We start from the raw sequence: 19,717 nt of genomic DNA, 5'->3' as shown, positions 1-19,717 counted from the left end.
TGCTATGATACTACGATAATCATCACCGTCACGATCCGTAGCTGCCCCTACCATACTCACCACCACCGCCGATGTGATAATCACCATCGCCGCGATAACTGTCACCATTGTAACATCAAAACCGTTATTATCACCGATTTTTTCATAACCATCACCATTTTTCTTCGATCACTATTATCAACCATGTCTCGTAATCTCCTCTCATTTTCTTCTTTTCAATTTTAACATCATCAATTATTTTCTTTATCGTGTACCTGCAAAACAAAAAGTTAAAACCGGAAAGAAAAGGAAAAAAAATATTATCCATTTAATTATGTCAAATCGATAGCTATATTCTTAATATTGATCCCAAAATTGGTTAGTTGGCGAATTAACCCTTATTTATTTTTCTTTTTGGACAGCTAGAAATCGTTATTTATGATATCTTGCATATTTACATTGTTTTATCCATTTATTCATGTGCATTTTCATCATATAGATTAGGATTTAGCCATGTCTAGGTTGCATTTTGCATACATATGTCTCTATTAGGTATTGGAGTACCACATGGAGTTCTTGGAGACATTTGGGTGCATTTGGAGCTCAAAGGAGGTGATTAGAGTGATCTTTGGACGAGCGACTTCCCGGAGCGACTTCCCGGAGCGATTACATGAAGTCGCTGTGCACCACATCCCGGAGAGACTTTCCCAGAGCGACGTGCCGAAGTCGCTCCCGAAGTTCAGAGCGACCTGTTGGAGCGACACACCAAGTTCGCTCGAGTCCTCTCGTCCGGAGACACCAAAATCGAGCATCCTGGAGCGACCTCTCAGAGCGACCTACCAAGGTTGCTCCCAGCCAGAGCGACCAAGGTCGCTCCCAGCCAGAGCGACCAGCCAGAGCGACCAGCCAGAGCGACCAGCTCAAGTCGCTCGCATTTTGACGGGGCAAGACACGAAGAAACGCGTCGGGAGCGACCTCCTGGAGCGGCTATGCTAGGTCGCTCCGCGTGTTTTACTTGGACGATTTTTATGTTATTTCAGGGACCTTTTGGTCATTTGTTTTGTTGTTTTACATTGCCTAAACCTAAGTTAAGTACCTGGGGTAAGCCACCAGAGGGGATTATCTTTTTCCCAGAGAACAACTAGTAAAACTTCTTTTGATTCAGATTTCATTGCTTTCATCTTGTGTTCTTGTTGATTTCTTATCTATTTCTCTACATGATTAATCTGAAATCCAATATGGGTTTAAGAGGAATCATGGAGATTAGTGAGTAATCACTTTTTGAATTCATGGGTTAGGGAGATTAAGGGTGATTAGGTTAGTTCTAGGATGTTTTAGTGTAGATCATTCTTATTCCTTGCTAGTAGAGTATTCATAATGCATCTTCTGAGTTGGCCACTCAAAAGTTGATCGATAGGCATTTCCCACCCGAAAAGGTGTTCGATGAAATGTCTGAGACAACTCTCCTAGGCTTTTAGTATACTTTGCCAAAGACATTTGTTGTTAAAGGTGCTAAAATAGCTAATAGATTTGTTAGTAATGATTGCTTTCATATTATTCAACCAAAGACATTTGATGTTTGAGATATGTTAGCAAATGAGCATTTATCTAGACATAGAGCTTGCTTAGAATTGTGTCTAGGCTTAAGGTCGATAGTTTGATTGATCATTTGCCATCCTTAGTTCGATACTTGATCACCTAAGGTCTAATCCCTATGCCCATGAATTCTCTTTTCCCTTAGTCAAGAAAGTGTCATTCTATAATTGCTTTCTAGTATTAGTAGTAGTTTAAAACTCATCTAAATCATTAGTTGCACTTAGATTAAGTGAGTACTTGCATTCTCAGTGCTTGAAATCCCTTAGAATTAGTTCGACAATCATTTATACTACAACATTTGTCTTAGGAGCCTTGAATACTCCTAATATCAAATTGGCGCCGTTGCCAAATTCTGAGTATATTTGAACATTGAGATTTAGTTATTTGCTTGAGACTAAGTCATTTTTATTTTCTTTTGTTACTGATTCTCCTTCTTCACCTCCCTTTACTTTACAGATGTATGAACTTGAGGAGCAGGGGTCCATCAAGCCTAGTTCCAAGTGCCGCAGACATCAGAACTTTAGTGAGAGAGTGTGCTAGAATGAGATGAGAAGAAGAGCAACAGTCTCACTTGCAGAGATTGGATACTGATATGAGAGACATACCTCAAAATGATGCCAACAACGTTCCACACAACCAACAGCGACCAGCTCGACCCATTGGCACTTATGACCGCCCCAACATTCATGGTCATAGATTGGGAATCCGAGCACCAGCTGTAGCAGCCAACAACTTTGAGATCAAATCAGGACTCCTCAATGTGATCGAGAACAACAAGTATCATGGCTTGGCTCTAGAGGACCCATTTGATCACTTGGACAGGTTCGACAGCTACTGTGGGTTGTCAAAAACCAATGGTGTGTCTGAGGATGCCTTAAAGCTGAAGTTATTCCCTTTTTCTCTGGGGGATAAGGCACGACAGTGGGAGAAGTCTCTACCAAGCGACTCAATCACCACTTGGGATGAGTGCAAGAGAGCATTCTTGGAGAAATTCTTCTCATCCTCAAGAACTGCTAAGCTGAGAAATGAGATCTGCAGTTTCCAACAGAAGAACTTGGAAGGATTCAGTGAAGCCTGGAAGAGATTCAAAGGCTATCAAACTAAATGCTCACATCATGGTTTCTCTAAGGAGAGCTTGCTCAGTACCTTCTACAAAGGTGCCCTTCCTAAGTACAGAGCCAGATTGGATACAGCTAGCAATGGGTTCTTCTTGGGAAGAACTGAAGATGATGCAGAAGAGCTGGTTGACAACATGGTGAAGAGTGATGCAGTCTACAGTGTAGATCACGACAGAGGCAGTCGGAGTGATGATAAGCAGACGAGGAAAGAGATCAAAGCTTTGGAAGACAAGATCGACCTACTAATTGCTGAAAAAGCCACCCAAGAGCAGCTGAAGTTTGTTGGTAACTCCAAGCAGGAAGATCCACCTGTTGTCCATGAGGTTGAAGGTTTGGAAGGTCAGGAAGAGTTGTGTTTCATCAACAACAATGGTAGTTGGTACAAAAAAGAGCCTAACTTTCAGTACAACAACTACCAACATAAATCCTACCCCAACAACCAACAGAGTGGTTATCCGCCTAGAAACAACCAGCAAGGCAGCTATCAGCCTCAGCAAAACCCCTCGTCTGGTTCCTCTGCTCCTCAAGAGAGCAGCACTGATACCTTACTGAAACAAATCTTGGAGTCTCAGACTAGAAGTGAGAAGCATGTTGGTTATGAGTTGAAGAACCTTCACTCCAAGATTGATGGGAGCTACAATGAGCTCAACAACAAATTCTCACATCTTGCTTCTACAGTCAAGAATTTAGAGAATCAGTTTGCTTCCATGAATACTAACCAGAATCGCCAGCAAGGATCTCTACCTGGAAAATCTGACCAAAACCCCAAGGAGGCCAAAGCTATCACCCTTAGGAGTGGTAAGCAGTTACCTCCTACAACCCTCACTAGGGATGTTGAGAAACTAGGTGAGGAGGTGGCCATCAACTTAGATGATGAAGTGGTGATTGTTGATGAGAAAATCAATGATGAAATCTTGGAGAAGATTGTGGAAGCTAAAGGTAAAGGAAAGGTTGGGGAAGAAAAGAAAACAGTGAAAGATGGTGAAGTTGTTGCTCCAGCAAGTGAGAATTCTTTTGTTCCTCCTCCCTATGAACCCAAACTTCAATTCCCTGGTAGATTCAAGAGGCAGCTGCTAGAGAAGTACAAAGCTCTGTTTGAGAAGCAAATGAGTGAGGCTCAGGTTGCAATGCCCATCATCGATGCTTTCATGTTGATTCCTCAATACAACAGGTTCCTGAAAGATGTTGTAGCTGCAAAGAAGAAGGAGATGGAAGGCATGATGATTCTTACCCATGAGTGCAGTGCCATCATCTAGAGGCTTGATGTTCCAGAGAAGTTAGAGGATCCAGGATGCTTCACACTACCTTGTGCTCTTGGACCTATGGTATTTGAGAAATGTCTCTGCGATTTGGGAGCTAGTGTCAGCTTGATGCCTTTGTCTGTTGCAAAGAAGCTTGGATTCACTCAGTACAAAAAGTGTAGACTCTCTCTGGTGTTAGCTGATCGTTCAGTGAAGTACCCTGTGGGCATCTTAGAGGACCTCCCTGTGAAGATTGGACGGTATGAGATACCTACAGATTTTGTGGTGCTTGAGATGGGTGAGGAGGCTCAAGACCCATTAATTCTTGGAAGGCCATTCTTAGCTACAGCAGGATCAATTGTTAATGTGAAAGAGGGCACGATTGATCTCCATTTGGGTAAAGGGCATGTTCTCCACTTTGACATCAAGGGGAAAATGAAGAAACCAACTGTGTTCGGGCAAGCCTTCCACATTGAAGAGATGAGCACTCCTGCTGATGAGCACCTTGAAGAGTTACCACCTGAGGACGACGAGGAGGGAGCATCTCCCTCTACTCATTCCCTATAGAAGGTAATCCACTACTTTCCCTTGTATATACCATTTCGTTTTTGCATACTAGTTTTCTCTTTTTGGGTATCTCTCTCTCCTTGACAACACAGAGACTGTGTCATTTAAGTTTGGGGGAGGTACCAAGTATTTGATCATGTTTGCTTTGATGTTGTTTCATTGAGTCATGCATTGCATACCTATTTGCATATAAAAAAATCATTTAGTTTGCATCATTTGCATTTCTAGGAGAGTCTAGAGCATATAGGTTGCATTCACTTGCACTGGGAGCAATGATTTTAAATGCCTTGTAAAGAACACTACTTTGCACCTGAGTAGCTTATGCACCTCTCAAAAAGACTTGTATGCTTCGAGCCTTGAAAACTCTTCCTGAAACTTATTGATTGCTGAAACTCAGTCTTTGAAGCCAACTACAACCTTATTTGAACTGAACGAACTTAATACATCATGCTCATGGTCCCTTGTGTACTGAATCATGGATATACACACTTGAGTTGTCACATTCTTTATGCCAATCTTTTTGACAACCTCTAGTGGTAGACCTCTCTCCAAAATCCTTTCCTCCGTTTAAGCCTTCATTGATTGATGAGTGAGGCCTTTTTCGGAAAGTCTTACATGCACATAATGTTGAGAGTATCGGGAACGACAATGCTTGATCTTCATTCTTGCTAGATTAGGCACATTATTGTCTAGCCATAGGATGGGGGTGAGTGTTGTAAAGTTTGATTTGGGAGTATGAGAAAGTTGAAGGAAAAGAGTGAACTCTTGTGTTTAATTGACTAGTCTTTATGGGATAAGTAGAGAAATTTCTAGCTCAATTTGTGAAAAGTCTTGGCCCCCAAACAAAAAAAAAAATAAATAATAATAAAAAAAAATAATAAAAAAAATAAAAAGAAAGAAAAGGGGCTAGCAAAGTTGTTTAGAGCTAAGATTTGTTTAGAAGTTGAGAAAATCCTTTATAGATTTCAAAGAAAAAGAGTTTTATGTGCAAAGTGTTCTTGAGATCTTTTGGTGAGAGATGAGAGTTGGGTTTGACATTGGAAAGTGATTGTGTAACTTGTATGTTTGGGAAAAGGGTAGAACAATGGAGATTGAGCATTGTATGCATGAGTTGGTCCCTTTCTTAGATATATTATGTGCAATGTCAAGGCTACTTGTTTCGAGAGTAAACCACCTTAAAGATCATATATCTTGAACCTCTTGACTCACTTGAATAAAAAAAGTCTTCCCTTACCCAACCAAATGATTTGGACCAATTGGCCATTTGCAAGAATTCATCTGATGTTTTATGCTTAATGAATGTGAGAGTTGGTTGATTGAATGTTTGGATGCTTGATGATGAGTGTAAGGGCAAAAGGAGTTGAGATAGGCCTAGAGAAGCTAGAGTGTAATAAGAGAGTGTGCTCACGTTGGATTAGATGTTGAATTGAGTGCTAGTTGTGTTTCTTTTGGCTATGAGCTCCCACCTTCAAACCTCTCTCCCTATGAGTTCTAGAAAGTTCACTTGACGACAAGTAAAAGAATAAGTTTGGGGGAGTTGATATCTTGCATATTTACATTGTTTTATCCATTTATTCATGTGCATTTTCATCATATAGATTAGGATTTAGCCATGTCTAGGTTGCATTTTGCATACATATGTCTCTATTAGATATTGGAGTACCACATGGAGTTCCTGGAGACATTTGGGTGCATTTGGAGCTCAAAGGAGGTGATTAGAGTGATCTTTGGACGAGCACTGCCTGGAGCGACTTCCCGGAGCGACTACATGAAGTCACTGTGGACCACATCCCGGAGCGACTTTCCCAGAGTGACCGCACGAAGTCGCTCGCGTTTTCACGTCCGGAGACACACAGATTTGACCCTGGAGCGACCTCCCATAGCGACGTGCCGAAGTCGCTCCCGATGTTCAGAGCGACCTGTTGGAGTGACACACCAAGGTCGCTCGCGTCCTCTCGTCTGGAGACACCAAAATCGAGCATCCTGGAGCGACCTCTCAGAGCGACCTACCAAGGTCGCTCCCAGCCAGAGCGACCAGCTCAAGTCACTCGCGTTTTGACGGGGCGAGACACGAAGAAACGCGTCGGGAGCGACCTCCTGGAGCGGCTATGCTAGGTCGCTCTGCGTGTTTTGCTTGGACGATTTTTATGTTATTTCAGGGGCCTTTTGGTCATTTGTTTTGTTGTTTTACATTGCCTAAACCTAAGTTAAGTACCTGGGGTAAGCCACCAGAGGGGATTATCTTTTTCCCAGAGAAAACTAGTAAAACTTCTTTTGATTCAGATTTCATTGCTTTCATCTTGTGTTCTTGTTGATTTCTTATCTATTTCTCTACATGATTAATCTGAAATCCAATATGGGTTTAAGAGGAATCATGAAGATTAGTGAGTAATCACTTTTTGAATTCATGGGTTAGGGAGATTAAGGGTGATTAGGTTAGTTCTAGGATGTTTTAGTGTAGATCATTCTTGTTCCTTGCTAGTAGAGTATTCATAATGCATCTTCTGAGTTGGCCACTCAAAAGTTGATCGATAGGCATTTCCCACCCGAAAGGTGTTCGATGAAATGCCTGAGACAACTCTCCTAGGTTTTTAGTATACTTTGCCAAAGACATTTGTTGTTACAGGTGCTAAAATAGCTAATAGATTTGTTAGTAATGATTGCTTTCATATTATTCAACTAAAGATATTTGATGTTTGAGATATGTTAGCAAATGAGCATTTATCTAGACATAGAGCTTGCTTAGAATTGTGTCTAGGCTTAAGGTCGATAGTTTGATTGATCATTTGTCATCCTTAGTTCGATACTTGATCACCCAAGGTCTAATCCCTATGCTCATGAGTTCTCTTTTCCCTTAGTCAAGAAAATATCATTCTGTAATTGCTTTCTAGTATTAGTAGTAGTTTAAAACTCATCTAAAGCATTGGTTGCACTTAGATTAAGTGAGTACTTGCATTCTCAGTGCTTGAAATCCCTTAGAATTGGTTCGACAATCATTTATACTACAACATTTGTCTTAGGAGCCTTCAAAACTCCTAATATCAATTTACAAAAGAATTCATTAAAAAAAAACTTGGACAATCATGAATCACTACTGAGAGTTACAGAAAAGTGCTTTCTGGGCTAACTAATCCGCAAATGAATTTAATTTCACGATGTCCTAGTTGAAACTCACATCACAAACGTACCACACCAAGTTACCAACTATGAATTGCCTTACCGAAGCCAATGTGGGGGCAATATCCAATACTATATGATGAGCATATATATTCTGGCTTAAAATTCTCTCATTTTTATGGATAAAAAGAAGTGGTCTGAAAAGGATATAAACACAACACTCGGCCCAAACCAGCCCATCAATTGGAGTTATCTCGCAGCCAAGGTCACATTAACTTTCGGCTTACGAAAAGAGGGAAAGACAGAACAGAACAAAACCATTCTCTGATCTCTTTCTTCATATGTTGTGTCTTTTTATAAGCCTTTTCAGATAAATTTCAAGAAGAAAGAAAGAAGAAGATGGATGACGTTAAAGATAAGCTAAAAGGATTCATGAAGAAAGTCAATCCCTCTTCCTCCTCCGGCAAATTCAAAGGCTCTGGTAGAGTTCTCGGATCTTCCTCCTCTGCACCCGTTAACCCGATTCAAAACCGGTTTAACCCTCCCCAATCTTCGAAGCCGAATCCGAATCAGACTCCTAGACCCACCAAACCTTCTCCTTCTCCTTCTCCATCAGCTGCGTTGCCTGAGAAACCCGTATCTTCCGGGTCACAGAAAAAACCGGATCCTGATCCGGTTCGTGCTCCTCCACAAGACGGGTTCGACCCTTTCGGAGCGTTCATCACGTCCTCGAACAGATCTCAAAACGGATACTCTCTGAACATGTTCGAGTGTCCGATCTGCGGCAACCCTTTCAAAACAGAGGAAGAAGTCTCCGTCCACGTGGAGAGCTGTCTTGGAGAAGACACAACCACCAACGGAGACGAAGCTTCATCCGAGGAGAAGGACAAATCCGAAGTGGAGAAGCTCGTGGTTGTGTATCTCTCCGGGAAACCAAGTGAGAGTTCGGTTGATGTTTTGCTTAGGTTGCTTAAGAACATAGTGAAGGAGCCTGAGAACGGCAAGTTTAGGAAGATTAGGATGAGCAATGCTAAGATTAAGGAAGCTATTGGTGACGTTGCGGGAGGCGTTGAGCTTCTTGAGCTCGTTGGGTTCGAGTTGAAAGAGGAAAATGACGAGATTTGGGCGGTTATGGATGTTCCTGGAGGAGACCAAACTCAGCTGATTAACGAAGTTGTCGGAATGTTGGAAAAAAGAAAGATTGAAATGACTAGAAATGATGAGGTTCTTCCGGTGGAGCCAGTTGCTGCTGCTCCAAAGAAGATCGATAGAGAGGTAAAAAGTTTGTTTGCTTTTTTTATGACACAAGCTATTTTAGTTTAGTCACTATCTTCTTCTTTTGTTGGATTAGATTCGTGTCTTCTTCTCGGTTGCTGAGAACGTAGCGTCGAGAATAGAGGTGCCTGATTCGTTCTATAGCCTCTCTGCGGATGAGATCAAAAGAGAAGCGGATCTGAGGAGGAAAAAGATTGCGGAGTCACAACTTTTGATCCCAAGATCTTACAAGGAGAAGCAAGCGAAAGCAGCTAGAAAGAGGTACAAAAGGAGTATGATAAGAGTTCAGTTTCCTGATGGAGTTGTGCTTCAAGGTGTGTTTGCTCCTTGGGAACCAACCTTTGCTCTCTATGAGGTGGTTAATACTAACTAAATGCTTTTTTTTCTTTCTCAAATTAAGACCAAAGTTTTGAAATTTTCTGTTTTTTTTTTTTTCAGTTTGTGAGTTCTGCTTTGAAAGAGCCAAGTTTGCAGTTCGAGCTTTTGGATCCTGTCCTGGTTAAACGGCGTGTGATTCCGCATACTCCAGCCCCGGGACAGAAGCCAAGAACCTTGGAGGATGAAGAGCTTGTTCCCTCGGCGCTAATCAAGTTTAGACCCATTGAGACTGCCTCTCTCGTCTACACCGGTCTATGCAATGAACTCCTGGAGATCAGTGAGCCACTCACATGATCATTTCGAGTTCCACAGAAGACTTGGCATCAAAACGGTTTTATGTTTTTTCTATTTTTATGGTGTGGGTTGATTATTCTGTGTTTGTGATTCCAACATATTATAGGGGTTTTATGGGAAAAAATTGTGTAATTTGCACAATACTTAGAATCAAATTTGAAGATTCATCGTATCTAAAAAAACTCTCATTTTACTAGAAAAATACATGACGTTAGTAACTACATCTCTGAAGGTCCATTTTAGAAAACTTGTGCAAGTTCTACTATGGCTGAGAAAACAAAAATCTGGAATTTGCATGGTTACTTAAGTAGCAAGTAGCAACAACCAAGAACCACCAAATTTTAGCACAAAAAAAAAAACAAGAACTAAACATTCCGACACAGTTTACTACTTTTGCTGCAGCTAAGAACATCTTCAATCTCAATTTATTTTTCATTCTAAAATAAAGTTTAGAATAAAAACTTCAATGTTAGAGTAATTCTTTCAAATAATCTTCTTCTTTTTTAAGTTTTTTTCAAAAAAATAGCTTCAAAAAAAAAACCAAAATAATTTCTTTTTATTTTGAAAATTTTCATTTTTATTTTTTTATTTTTAAAATTTGAAATCATATCCCCAAAACTTCGCTCTTCAGCTATAAACTCTAAGTTTATATTAGTTAACCCTAGAACTATAAGTGTATATTTACATTTTAATAAAACTTATTTTGGTTATTTTTTTCTTTAATAGCTATTTTTGCGAAAATAAATTAAAAAGAGCTATCCAATTTTTTTTCTTCTTAATATAGTATTCTATTTTTTACTTTATAATAGAATAAAAAAATAAAATGATTACTGTATTTATAGATGGTCTAAGATACATATTGGAGATTAGTACAAATTAACGAAAATATTCTGACGTAAAACTTTTGGCTTTAAGAAATTTAAACAATGTCTAATACTTTTATATTTTATTTGTTTGATCTAATTAAATTTCTGACGATGTTGTTCAAGTCTAAATCCAGAGATATGAACCTTATTAAGAATTGAAATGGCAAGATAAAAATAATATAAAAGTAGAAAAAATGAGCAACAAGAAGACTGTCACAAGCAACAAAAAAAATCTAAATGATTAACTTTAAAATACAAACGGGACTCAGGTTTACACACTGCGTTTGTATTGCCAAGGAAAAAGTTGATAAGAAGGTGCTTCAGGGCTGGCTCTTGATTGAGCTTCCGGTCCAGAGAGGTGATTTTTCGGCGTTGATGCATAGTGAAGCGTGTTATGATGTTGTTGCGCATTCTACTACGCCTTCAATGCTTATTACCAGAGGATGGGGAAAGCTGTGATTTCAACAGAACAGTCATCACCACTGATCCAAGTGTGTTGAATCTCTAAACATTTTTATACTACACTTTGGAAAGAGACTACTTTTTGCTATCTTTCTGGAAATGGTTTGTGTTGTTCTGATTCTCTATGCAGACCGAGGATTTTTCTTCCTACAAAAGACAGATTAATATTCGAATTAATCAAAGTCAATGAAAATATAAATTATAAATATAGAGGAATGATATTTTATATTTTAGAAACACAGTCAACCGCTGATAATATGAAGACAGAGGAGAAATAACAAGAATAAGAACACTGCGGGCGATCACAATCAGTTCATAAGATGCTAATGATTGTTCTTCCCTATCTTCATTCAATGTTCGAGCTTCTCTCTATGCCCGCGTTTTCGCCTGTGGTCAAGCCTTACGACCATTGAGGTCTGGGTTAACCAAATAACCAATGATATTCTACGGGAGTGAAAGGTTATAAGAGAACTCAACGGTGGTACAATGACGACCTTTGTCCATAACAAGGTTTCATCTCTCTAACTGCGTTTTTGAGCACCAGATAAACTCGGGACGGGACATAGAAAGAAGCTCTAATAAAGAGTGAAGATAAGAAGAACAATATTGAACATCTTTTTTTAGATATGTCTGTATAAAATGTCACGTATATTTGAAGAGAAGAAAACATATATGTAGTTATCATATAATTAGCCAAAATGGAAACAAATACGTCAACTTTTTTTTTTGTTCAACTTAAATATGAGGATTTCAGGGAAAGGAACTTAATGTGAAGTAATAAAATGAAATTTGCAATTATTACTGAGATTTTGTATAGAACTATTCTTTAGGAAAGTTAGATTTCTTATTGTAATTTAAAGATGTTCACAATCGACTAATGAAAATACAATAATTCGAATGAAACCGACCCAAATACGGATATTCCATGGAGATTCGGCTACCGTTCTTTATTTTGCGATCGTTGGATGGTGTTTTCATCTGCCGTACCAAAAGTATTACGTTAGATAAACATTCGGTCACGCAACATTTAGTAAACACCATTCCCCATCCAAATTCCTACAAAGTGTTTTAGTTTCTGTTTCTGGCATCGAATTTTTCGTCTTGTTGTCGACTCTATAAGAAATTTTTTAATATCTTCATAGAATGTTATAATGGTACCGTCTATTTATGTGGAACTGAACCATCCAATCTTTCAAATTTCTGCAAACATATATATGGTGTCAAGGTTACATATCCACATACTAATTGATGATAAATTATGTATTTTCAGTAGAATAACAATAGACGTTAAGAAATCATTTTTCTTATTCATTTATCAAGTTCCGTCCTATCTAGTTGATCGTCTAAGTTATATATAAAATGTTGCCTATAAAAGCCTAAATATTTATTATTCGAAAGAAACAAATTTTCCGCTTTTGTGTTGACTCACTTGTTACATTATGATTATTGAATTTGATCATGTAAACTTACTAAGTTAAATATTATGAAGTAGCTATTAAAAAAAACAGTGATAAAACAATCACACTTGGATACAAGAACTTCTTCATTCAGCAAACTCCACAACATCTGGCTGTTTCACTCAGTACCCTCTCCATCACGCTTCTTTCAGTTAACATTCATCTTGCTGCTACTGATTATTTTATTAATGATGTTGTAGCAATTCTGAAAAAAAATAACATCTCTCCATTTTTGTTTCTTCATTTTAACTTTTTTTTTTTTTTTTTGGTTAACCGTGGGGATCCGGCGACCGAGGTCAACCGACTAATCCCACGAGGCCCGCAGCAGCCACGTAATTTCCTCCCCAGGAATTAGCAGGGAGAGCTCGGGTGGCCAACGCGAATCGAACCTGCGGGGAACGTATTGGATTTTCTTCCTCAACTACCACTAGGCCAACCGCGTTGGTTAAGAGAAAAGAAACTTGTCAAAGGAAATATAAAAGAGTTAGCCAATCAAAGGAGATAACTTGTATTCGGTGTATTTGTTTTAACATCTACCCCGTTTTGTTGTTTTTTTCCTTCAAGAAAAGTTCACTAAAAGTATTATATTCAATCAATTTTATAGTCATTGTTGTTTGCAACTGTTTTCTATGTTGAACACTTTTTTCTTTTTATTTATTACACAATAAGTATCTTTGGTTTTTACATAATCCAAGGTTTTCATTTAAGAACATAAAAAAAGATGCAGAGAACAACAAATGTTTTTAGATATGAATGTCCAAATCTTCTTATTGGCTTGGTCGCAAACATGGCTTTGGTTTAAAACGACAAGTGGTTTTAAAATTGATAGTTGAGAGGTTCTTTTTCGCTTGTTCTTGTCCTGTAGTGACAAGCTTGGCATACAAACATAGTTGCATCAGTCGTTGTGTTATCTTGCCTCAGGCTGCTGTGACCTGTGCAATATGGTTTGTTGCAGAACCTGCACTTTGGAAGCGCTTGGCAACAAGGAAGACACACAACGTCTGCCCCACACGCTGCTTCTTCAATCTGATCAGTGTCTGGTCCGAGACAGACTGCACATTCCATGCATCTAGGGACGCAATACCAGCATCCCCTGCACTCCCGTTCGTTCCTTCCCTCACGTTTCTTCAACAACGAAACAACATTTATGTTAGTAGTAGTCTCAAAACCATTTCTATGTTTGTGACAAAACCTTCATTCCACTTACACATGATTCTCTTGAGCAAGGCGGAATCATCCTGACTTGGTCGCATTTGGGACACACCTCGAGGTCGATTGCTCCCTCTTGAGGAAGGTAAGTCAAAAGTGCTGAGAGATGGTCTTTAGTGAAGCCAGGGACGCCATTGATGTGAAGTGTCTCCAACTTATGATTGTTCTTCCCCAAACTTTCACCACATGCAATGATTCCTTCTGGAACTAACCCCGTGCATCCCGGCACAATTAACTGAGAAAGAAAGAAAGAAAAATCATTCCTCAAGAACAAACCCTACCTTAAAAGGTTTCATTATGACCAGTCGAGTTTCGTGATGATCAAGTTACCTTTTTGATCAAAGGGTTTGCGTCAACCACACGGCGAATCAAAGTGTTCAACTTTCCTGCGGATTTCAAAGTGAACTCCCATAGATTATCGTCGGTTAGACAGGAACTCAATGGTGGTTCAACAACCACCATGGTCCATAAAACGGTTTGGTCTCTAATGGAGTTTCTTAGCACAGGAGAAACACCGGACAAGGAGATAAATTCAAACAATGAATGAAGGTAGGGAAGTACAATCATTAGAATCTCGTGCACTGATTGTGATAACCAATGATATTCTATGGGAGTGAAAGGTTAGAAGAGAACTCAACGGTGGTACAACGACGACATTTGTCCATAACAAGGTTTCATCTCTCTAACTGCGTTTTTGAGCACCAGAGAAACCCGAGACATAGAAAGAAGCTCTAATAAAGAGTGAAGATAAGAAGAACAATATTTAACATCTTTTTTTAGATATGTCTGTATAAAAATGTCACGTATATTTGAAGAGAAAAGAAAACGTATATGTAGTTAACATAAAATTAGCCAAAAAGGAAACGAATACGTCAACGTAAATATAAGGATTTCAGGGAAAGGAAGCAAATAAAATGAAATTTTCAATTATTACTGAGATTTTGTATAGAACTATTCTTTAGGAAAGTTAGATTTCTTATTGTAATTTAAAGATGTTCACAATCGACTAATGAAAATACAAAGAAAATTCGATTGAAGCCGACCCAAATACGGAGATTCCATGAACATTCGGCTAACGTTCTTTTATTTTGGATGGTGTTTTCATCTGTCGTACCAAAAGTATTACGTTAGATAATCATTCGGTCACGCAGCAGTTAGTACACACCATTAACCATCCAAATTTCTACACAGTTTTTTAGTTTCTTCTTTTCGCAACGAATTTTTCGTCTTACGTCTTAAAGCACTGCTAAAAGCTTAAAAGCGATCAGACACTTGGAAACGGCACTTAATTTGGCAAACTCTGTTTCACACAATATTTTCTCCCTCAACCTTTTTTCTCTTGCTGCTACTTTTATTTCATTAGTAGGGGTTATTGGTTGTTGTATTTTAATGGATTAACAAATCCGAACTAAATCTAGTGTTATTGGTTCTATGATTTTCAAATCTGTATTAAAATCATGTGTTATTGGTTTAATGATTCATAAATTCTGTATCAAATCAAGTGTTATTCAATCGTACGGATTTACTAATATATTTGATTTTATAATGGATTTGAATGGATTTGTTTGGATTTTTAGTTAAAAATACATAGACTCAAATCCGAGGAAAAACCTCCGGATTTGCATATTTTACTTGGATTTATAAATACATAGACTCATATCTCTCCATTTTTCCTTCTTCATTTTAACTTGTTACTTGCAACGGTTGAGTGAAAACGAGTTTACTATATTGTATTAACATTTTAACAAGTTTTAATATTCATTCAATTGCATTAACATTTGGTCTGTAATTGTTTACTATATTGAAAACTTTTTTAATTTTAATTTATTACACAATGAATATTTTTGGATTTTACATAATCCAAGGTTTTCATAAAGAACATAAACAAAGAGCAGAGAACAACAAATGTTTTTAGATATGAAAGTCCAAATCTTCTTACTGGCTTTGGTAACAAGTTTGGCTTTAGTCTAAAACGATAGGATCGCTTGCGCTTGCTCCTGTCCTGTAGTCACAAGCTTGGCATGCAAACATAGCCGCGTCCGTCGTTGTGTTACCTTGTCGCAGGCTGCTGTGACTTGTGCAGTATGGTTTGTTGCAGAACCTGCACTTTGGAAGCGCTTGGCAACAAGCAAGACACACAACGTCTCCCTCACACGCTGCTTCTTCAACCTCAGTGTCTGGGCCGAGACACACTGCACACTCCATGCATCTAGGGACGCAATACCAGCATCCCCTGCACTCCCGTGCTTTCCTTCCCTCACGTTTCTTCAACCAAGAAGCAACATTGATGTTAATTAGTATTACAGTTTTCAAATAATCTCGTAAATCAACTCTAGGTTTGAAACTGTATAACCAAAAAAAATCTTCTTCTTTTTTCTTGAAGCCAAAAATCTTCATTTCACTTACACAAGATTCTCTTGAGCAAGGCGGAATTATCCTGACTTGGTCGCATTTTGGACACACCTCGAGGTCGATTGCTCCCTCTTGAGGAAGGTAAGTCGAAAGTGCTGAGAGGTGGTCTTTAGTGAAGCCAGGGACGCCATTGATGTGAAGTGTCTCCGCATTCCCGCCATGTCCCCTGCTTCCTCTCGCCTCATCAAGCACGGAGACGGAGGAGGAGGAATCGCCTTGTCGACGATCCGAGCTTACATAGAGAAACCAAACTCCATCTCCAGCTTCGCCAACACAGTCGTCGGTTCTCTCCCCGTCATCGGACTCCTCGCCAGGATACTCAGCGATGAAGGCGGCGTCGGAAGAGATCTCGTCGACTTCGCCGAGTTTAGGAAACGAGTTGGGAATAATTGCGCACCTAGTGATTCTAGAGCTTTCTACAGTTTCAACAGCGAAGAGGCAAGGTAACTAGAGTTTGAACATATAGTTGGTTACAGTTATTACATATGGATATGTCGGAATATTGTATTCCCTGTGATTTTACAAATGTTTTTAGCATTTTTGTTGATTTTTTATTTCAGATATTGTATGGTTGAATTGTTGTGTTACATGAGGTTATTACCTTTTTTGTTGGGTGTTAATGTGTGTGATCAGCTTTTTAAGTGGCTTGTTGCTTTGTATGATTATGTCGGAATATTGTACTCCCTGTGATTTTTCCAGGTATGGTTGAGTTGTGTTACATAAAGTTATAGCCTTTTTGTTGGGTGTTAATGTGTGATTAGCTTTTTAAGTGGCTTGTTGGTTTGTTTGGTAGGCAGGAGAACCTTTGTATGTGCTTCTTTGCTGTTGGGTTGCTGCAGTAGGTGCAGGGCTTCTCAAATCTGAAGAGATTCTTGAAGGTGTTACTAGGGTTAGCATTTCAAATGATCTCGAGTTTGAAGAACAGAACTTTATTGCTTTGATGACTGAAGCTAGACAGGTAGCACACGTATTGAAGAGGTAGAAACACAGAGAAATCAAGTGTTGTTGTTAAGTATGTGGATTGAGAAACTGATGGGTTTTTTCCGTCTTGATGAGTACAGGAAGTGAGAAGAATCAAGAAGGAGCATCCTGAAGATCATGGTGCAATAGAAAATGATAGAGTTAAAGGTTATCTTAAGCATGAAACATCAGGTTCTTGTTGCAACTCATAGAATCTTTTGCTCTGTTTTTTGATAAGTTTTTTAATACTTTGTTGGAACTAGAACTAGACCATGATTTGGTATAGAATCATTTGGTTGTTTTTTCTTCTTCCTTGAATAGTTTTGATCGTGGTGGGGAAAGATGATTCAAAAGATTTCAACATTTTTTTTTAATAACTCTAAAATAAGAAACTTGCAATGGACCACACAAATATATTCATCTCTTAACTAAGTCTTTTAAATTCACTTTTCCAACTAAAAATTATTAAAAAAATATTAAGAGCCCATAAATGAGTATTTGGGATAATGATGCTCTAAGAGCCGGTTCTTAGCCGAAAAATGTAAAAAAAAAAATGTCAAATCATGAGTTAAGAACTTCAAATTAAAAACTCCGGTTAATCATGCTCTTAGGCCCAAAGCCCGTAGGACTTGTAGCCTAACAAAACTTTTTTAGTTACAAAAAAAAAAAAAAATTAACTAAAAAATGTTGGGCCCACTCGAAAGCAAGACCCTCCAAAATTTGGGTTAGAGCATGATTAATGCAGATCTCTTAGATTGAGGTTTTTACCATAATATAAGATACGATCTCTTAGCTTTTAACTAAAAAAATTAAGTGATGTCTCTTATATTTCTTATTTAAGAGACTTCTTTTAGGTTTTTTAGTTAAAAGCTAAGAGACCGTATCTTATACTCCCTCCGTTTCAAAAAGATGGTGTTTTGGAGAGTTTTAAATGTTTCAAAATATTTGATATTTTATATTAGTTTCACCTTTATTGAAAATTGTGTAACTAATGATGTTTTATAGTTTTTTTCGTGATTGGTTGAATTTGTTTTAGTTTATATTTTAAATGTTATTTTTTAAGTAAAAATGTATTTCTTAATTCTTGTGCATTGAACCAAAACATCAACTATTTTGAAAGAGAGGAGTATTACGATAAGAACTCTACTCTAAGAGACATGTATTAATCATGTTCTCATGCCGCTTAAAGATGGAGAACACACGGTATTCTTTAGTAAAAGGCGAAAGAGTAGTTCGCTTTGTGTTCACCACATAGCTACGTGACTTTTACGAGGAAGAGAGAGCCTCTATATATAACACAACTACTACTGCTAATTACGCCCCGTCTTCTGATCTGGGACGTAAGACCAAAATTGCTGTACCTTTTAAAAACTTTTTGTGGACTTCGATGGGCCTCTAATAAGGATTGGACAAGGTTTCGGAGACGATCTATGAGTTGTGTATCAGCTGGCATAAGCAGTTGAGTGTATCACATGTAGTTACGTTGTCTATCTTTATTCCTACTAGTTAGAAGTTTCCCTTGATCACAACTCTCTTAATATAGACACTACCACTAGCATGGACACTGAATATATGTCGTGTTGTGCTGTAATTTGGTAACACACAACAAAATTACTTTCTTACAACACTGTTAAAGTTCTTCTAAAGCTATTTTGTCACAAATAGTGCCACGGTAGGGTTACACGATCCGCTTATTCCTGTTATAGGAGGGAAACAAAAGAGGATTACAAATGAACAATGTCCTTGATATCATTGTTTTAAGCTTTTAATATATTCTTATTAAGTGATTTAACATTTTATTTAAATTAGACAGTTAAACTAATTAGATGATGTCAAGTGGAAGAATATGTTTTCTTGAGTCTATTGATGTCTCTTAAATAAAAACGGGTTCTTAGTTTTGTATATTGTGTATTTGTGTGTATAAGAAGAAATGTGTAAAAATACGTATACTGATGATTTTATATAAAAAGGATATATTTGATTGACAATACGAATATTATACAAGTATGAGCACAAAGGGCCGGGTCTCTAAGAACAAGAACATATGCAAGTATTAAAAGTATATAATTGCTTAAAAGAATTTGTATCCCTACTTCTTGTATTGATCTTTCTTTTATATATCTTCAAAAGTGGATCGTAACGACAATGTAATCTCCGTTGAGGATCGTGTGTCTTTATGGTTGTCTTCATGCTTTGATTTCCGTCATACTTATAGTTTGAATATGTCAGTTTGGCGTAGGCCTTCTCTTGAGTTTGCTATAGACCTTGGACCTCCATGGACCTAATGTTTTCTTGCGATCCTAAAAGATGGTAGATCAGGTTTTTGGGCCGGATATGGAACGGAGTGAAATCCACCTTCATCAGTCACTGCTTACATTTGTGCAAAATTAAATACCTAAATATAGTTCCGAAAAGTAATGTAGACATAAGCTGATGATATAGATTAAGTCTATATCGATCATGAATGGCAGTAGAACATGATAGTCATGGGATTGTACGTCTCCTTAAAAAAATATATCCCTTATATATTAATTGAGGAACATTTGAAAAGATGTAACCTCAATTTTGTATTAATTAAAAGAGGTCCCAATGCATAGGTGGCACTCAATTAGGTAGTCAATTACATTCAATTGAAAAATAAGTATGTCCACATTCGATTTTTATATGTTGTTAGATACATAAGTTGGTCAAACTATATGATATAATGATATGATATGATATTTTCTTTCCTTAAATAAAACCTACGGAATTACCATAAATGACTAATATATATATGACAATTAATG

At 38.0% G+C, this 19,717-nt stretch overlaps 3 protein-coding genes and 2 non-coding genes across 5 annotated transcripts; 1 reads left to right on the top strand and 4 right to left on the bottom strand.

Moving 5' to 3' along the window:
• Positions 1-2,590: 2,590 nt before the first annotated feature.
• Positions 2,591-2,697, bottom strand: LOC125590863. The gene has a single exon (XR_007326865.1). It is a non-coding gene; the product is annotated as a small nucleolar RNA R71 (small nucleolar RNA).
• Positions 2,698-7,868: 5,171 nt separating this feature from the next.
• Positions 7,869-9,734, top strand: LOC106411060 (plant UBX domain-containing protein 2). The gene is made up of 3 exons (XM_013851739.3): positions 7,869-8,893; positions 8,970-9,248; positions 9,332-9,734. The coding sequence occupies exons 1-3, from the start codon at positions 8,018-8,020 to the stop codon at positions 9,563-9,565; spliced, it is 1,389 nt and encodes a 462-aa protein (XP_013707193.2). The 5' UTR covers positions 7,869-8,017; the 3' UTR covers positions 9,566-9,734.
• Positions 9,735-12,590: 2,856 nt separating this feature from the next.
• Positions 12,591-14,021, bottom strand: LOC106418111 (F-box protein SKIP28-like). Its single transcript, XM_013858771.2, has 3 exons — positions 13,890-14,021; positions 13,558-13,794; positions 12,591-13,475 (listed from the first exon to the last, which is right to left on the bottom strand). The coding sequence occupies exons 1-3, from the start codon at positions 14,019-14,021 to the stop codon at positions 13,167-13,169; spliced, it is 678 nt and encodes a 225-aa protein (XP_013714225.2). The 3' UTR covers positions 12,591-13,166.
• A 1,339-nt stretch (positions 14,022-15,360) lies between these two features.
• On the bottom strand, positions 15,361-16,509 carry LOC125590590 (F-box protein SKIP28-like). The gene is made up of 3 exons (XM_048764206.1): positions 16,495-16,509; positions 15,966-16,418; positions 15,361-15,824 (listed from the first exon to the last, which is right to left on the bottom strand). The coding sequence occupies exons 1-3, from the start codon at positions 16,507-16,509 to the stop codon at positions 15,522-15,524; spliced, it is 771 nt and encodes a 256-aa protein (XP_048620163.1). The 3' UTR covers positions 15,361-15,521.
• Positions 16,510-18,069: 1,560 nt separating this feature from the next.
• LOC125591046 lies at positions 18,070-18,189 on the bottom strand. Its single transcript, XR_007327033.1, has one exon. It is a non-coding gene; the product is annotated as a U5 spliceosomal RNA (small nuclear RNA).
• Between the last annotated feature and the right edge of the window lie 1,528 nt (positions 18,190-19,717).

The sequence above is a fragment of the Brassica napus genome, chromosome C7, assembly GCF_020379485.1.
Source record: "Brassica napus cultivar Da-Ae chromosome C7, Da-Ae, whole genome shotgun sequence".
Classification (NCBI taxonomy): domain Eukaryota; kingdom Viridiplantae; phylum Streptophyta; class Magnoliopsida; order Brassicales; family Brassicaceae; genus Brassica; species Brassica napus.
This window is presented reverse-complemented; position numbering and strand designations above follow the sequence as displayed.

What these genes read in the sequence shown, in the direction of transcription:
- LOC125590590 (XM_048764206.1), bottom strand. An exon ending in CTTGCTCAAGAGAATCTTGT is followed by an intron (nt 15,825 to 15,965) that starts GTAAGTGAAATG and finishes TCTTGGTTGAAG; the next exon opens with AAACGTGAGGGAAGGAAAGC.
- LOC106411060 (XM_013851739.3), top strand. Translation starts at nt 8,018, where the DNA reads ATGGATGACGTTAAAGATAAGCTAAAAGGATTCATGAAGAAAGTCAAT. An exon ending in CAAAGAAGATCGATAGAGAG is followed by an intron (nt 8,894 to 8,969) that starts GTAAAAAGTTTG and finishes TTGTTGGATTAG; the next exon opens with ATTCGTGTCTTCTTCTCGGT. An exon ending in CAACCTTTGCTCTCTATGAG is followed by an intron (nt 9,249 to 9,331) that starts GTGGTTAATACT and finishes TTTTTTTTTCAG; the next exon opens with TTTGTGAGTTCTGCTTTGAA.
- LOC106418111 (XM_013858771.2), bottom strand. Translation starts at nt 14,021, where the DNA reads ATGGTGGTTGTTGAACCACCATTGAGTTCCTGTCTAACCGACGATAAT. An exon ending in CAAACCCTTTGATCAAAAAG is followed by an intron (nt 13,795 to 13,889) that starts GTAACTTGATCA and finishes TTTCTTTCTCAG; the next exon opens with TTAATTGTGCCGGGATGCAC. An exon ending in CTTGCTCAAGAGAATCATGT is followed by an intron (nt 13,476 to 13,557) that starts GTAAGTGGAATG and finishes TCGTTGTTGAAG; the next exon opens with AAACGTGAGGGAAGGAACGA.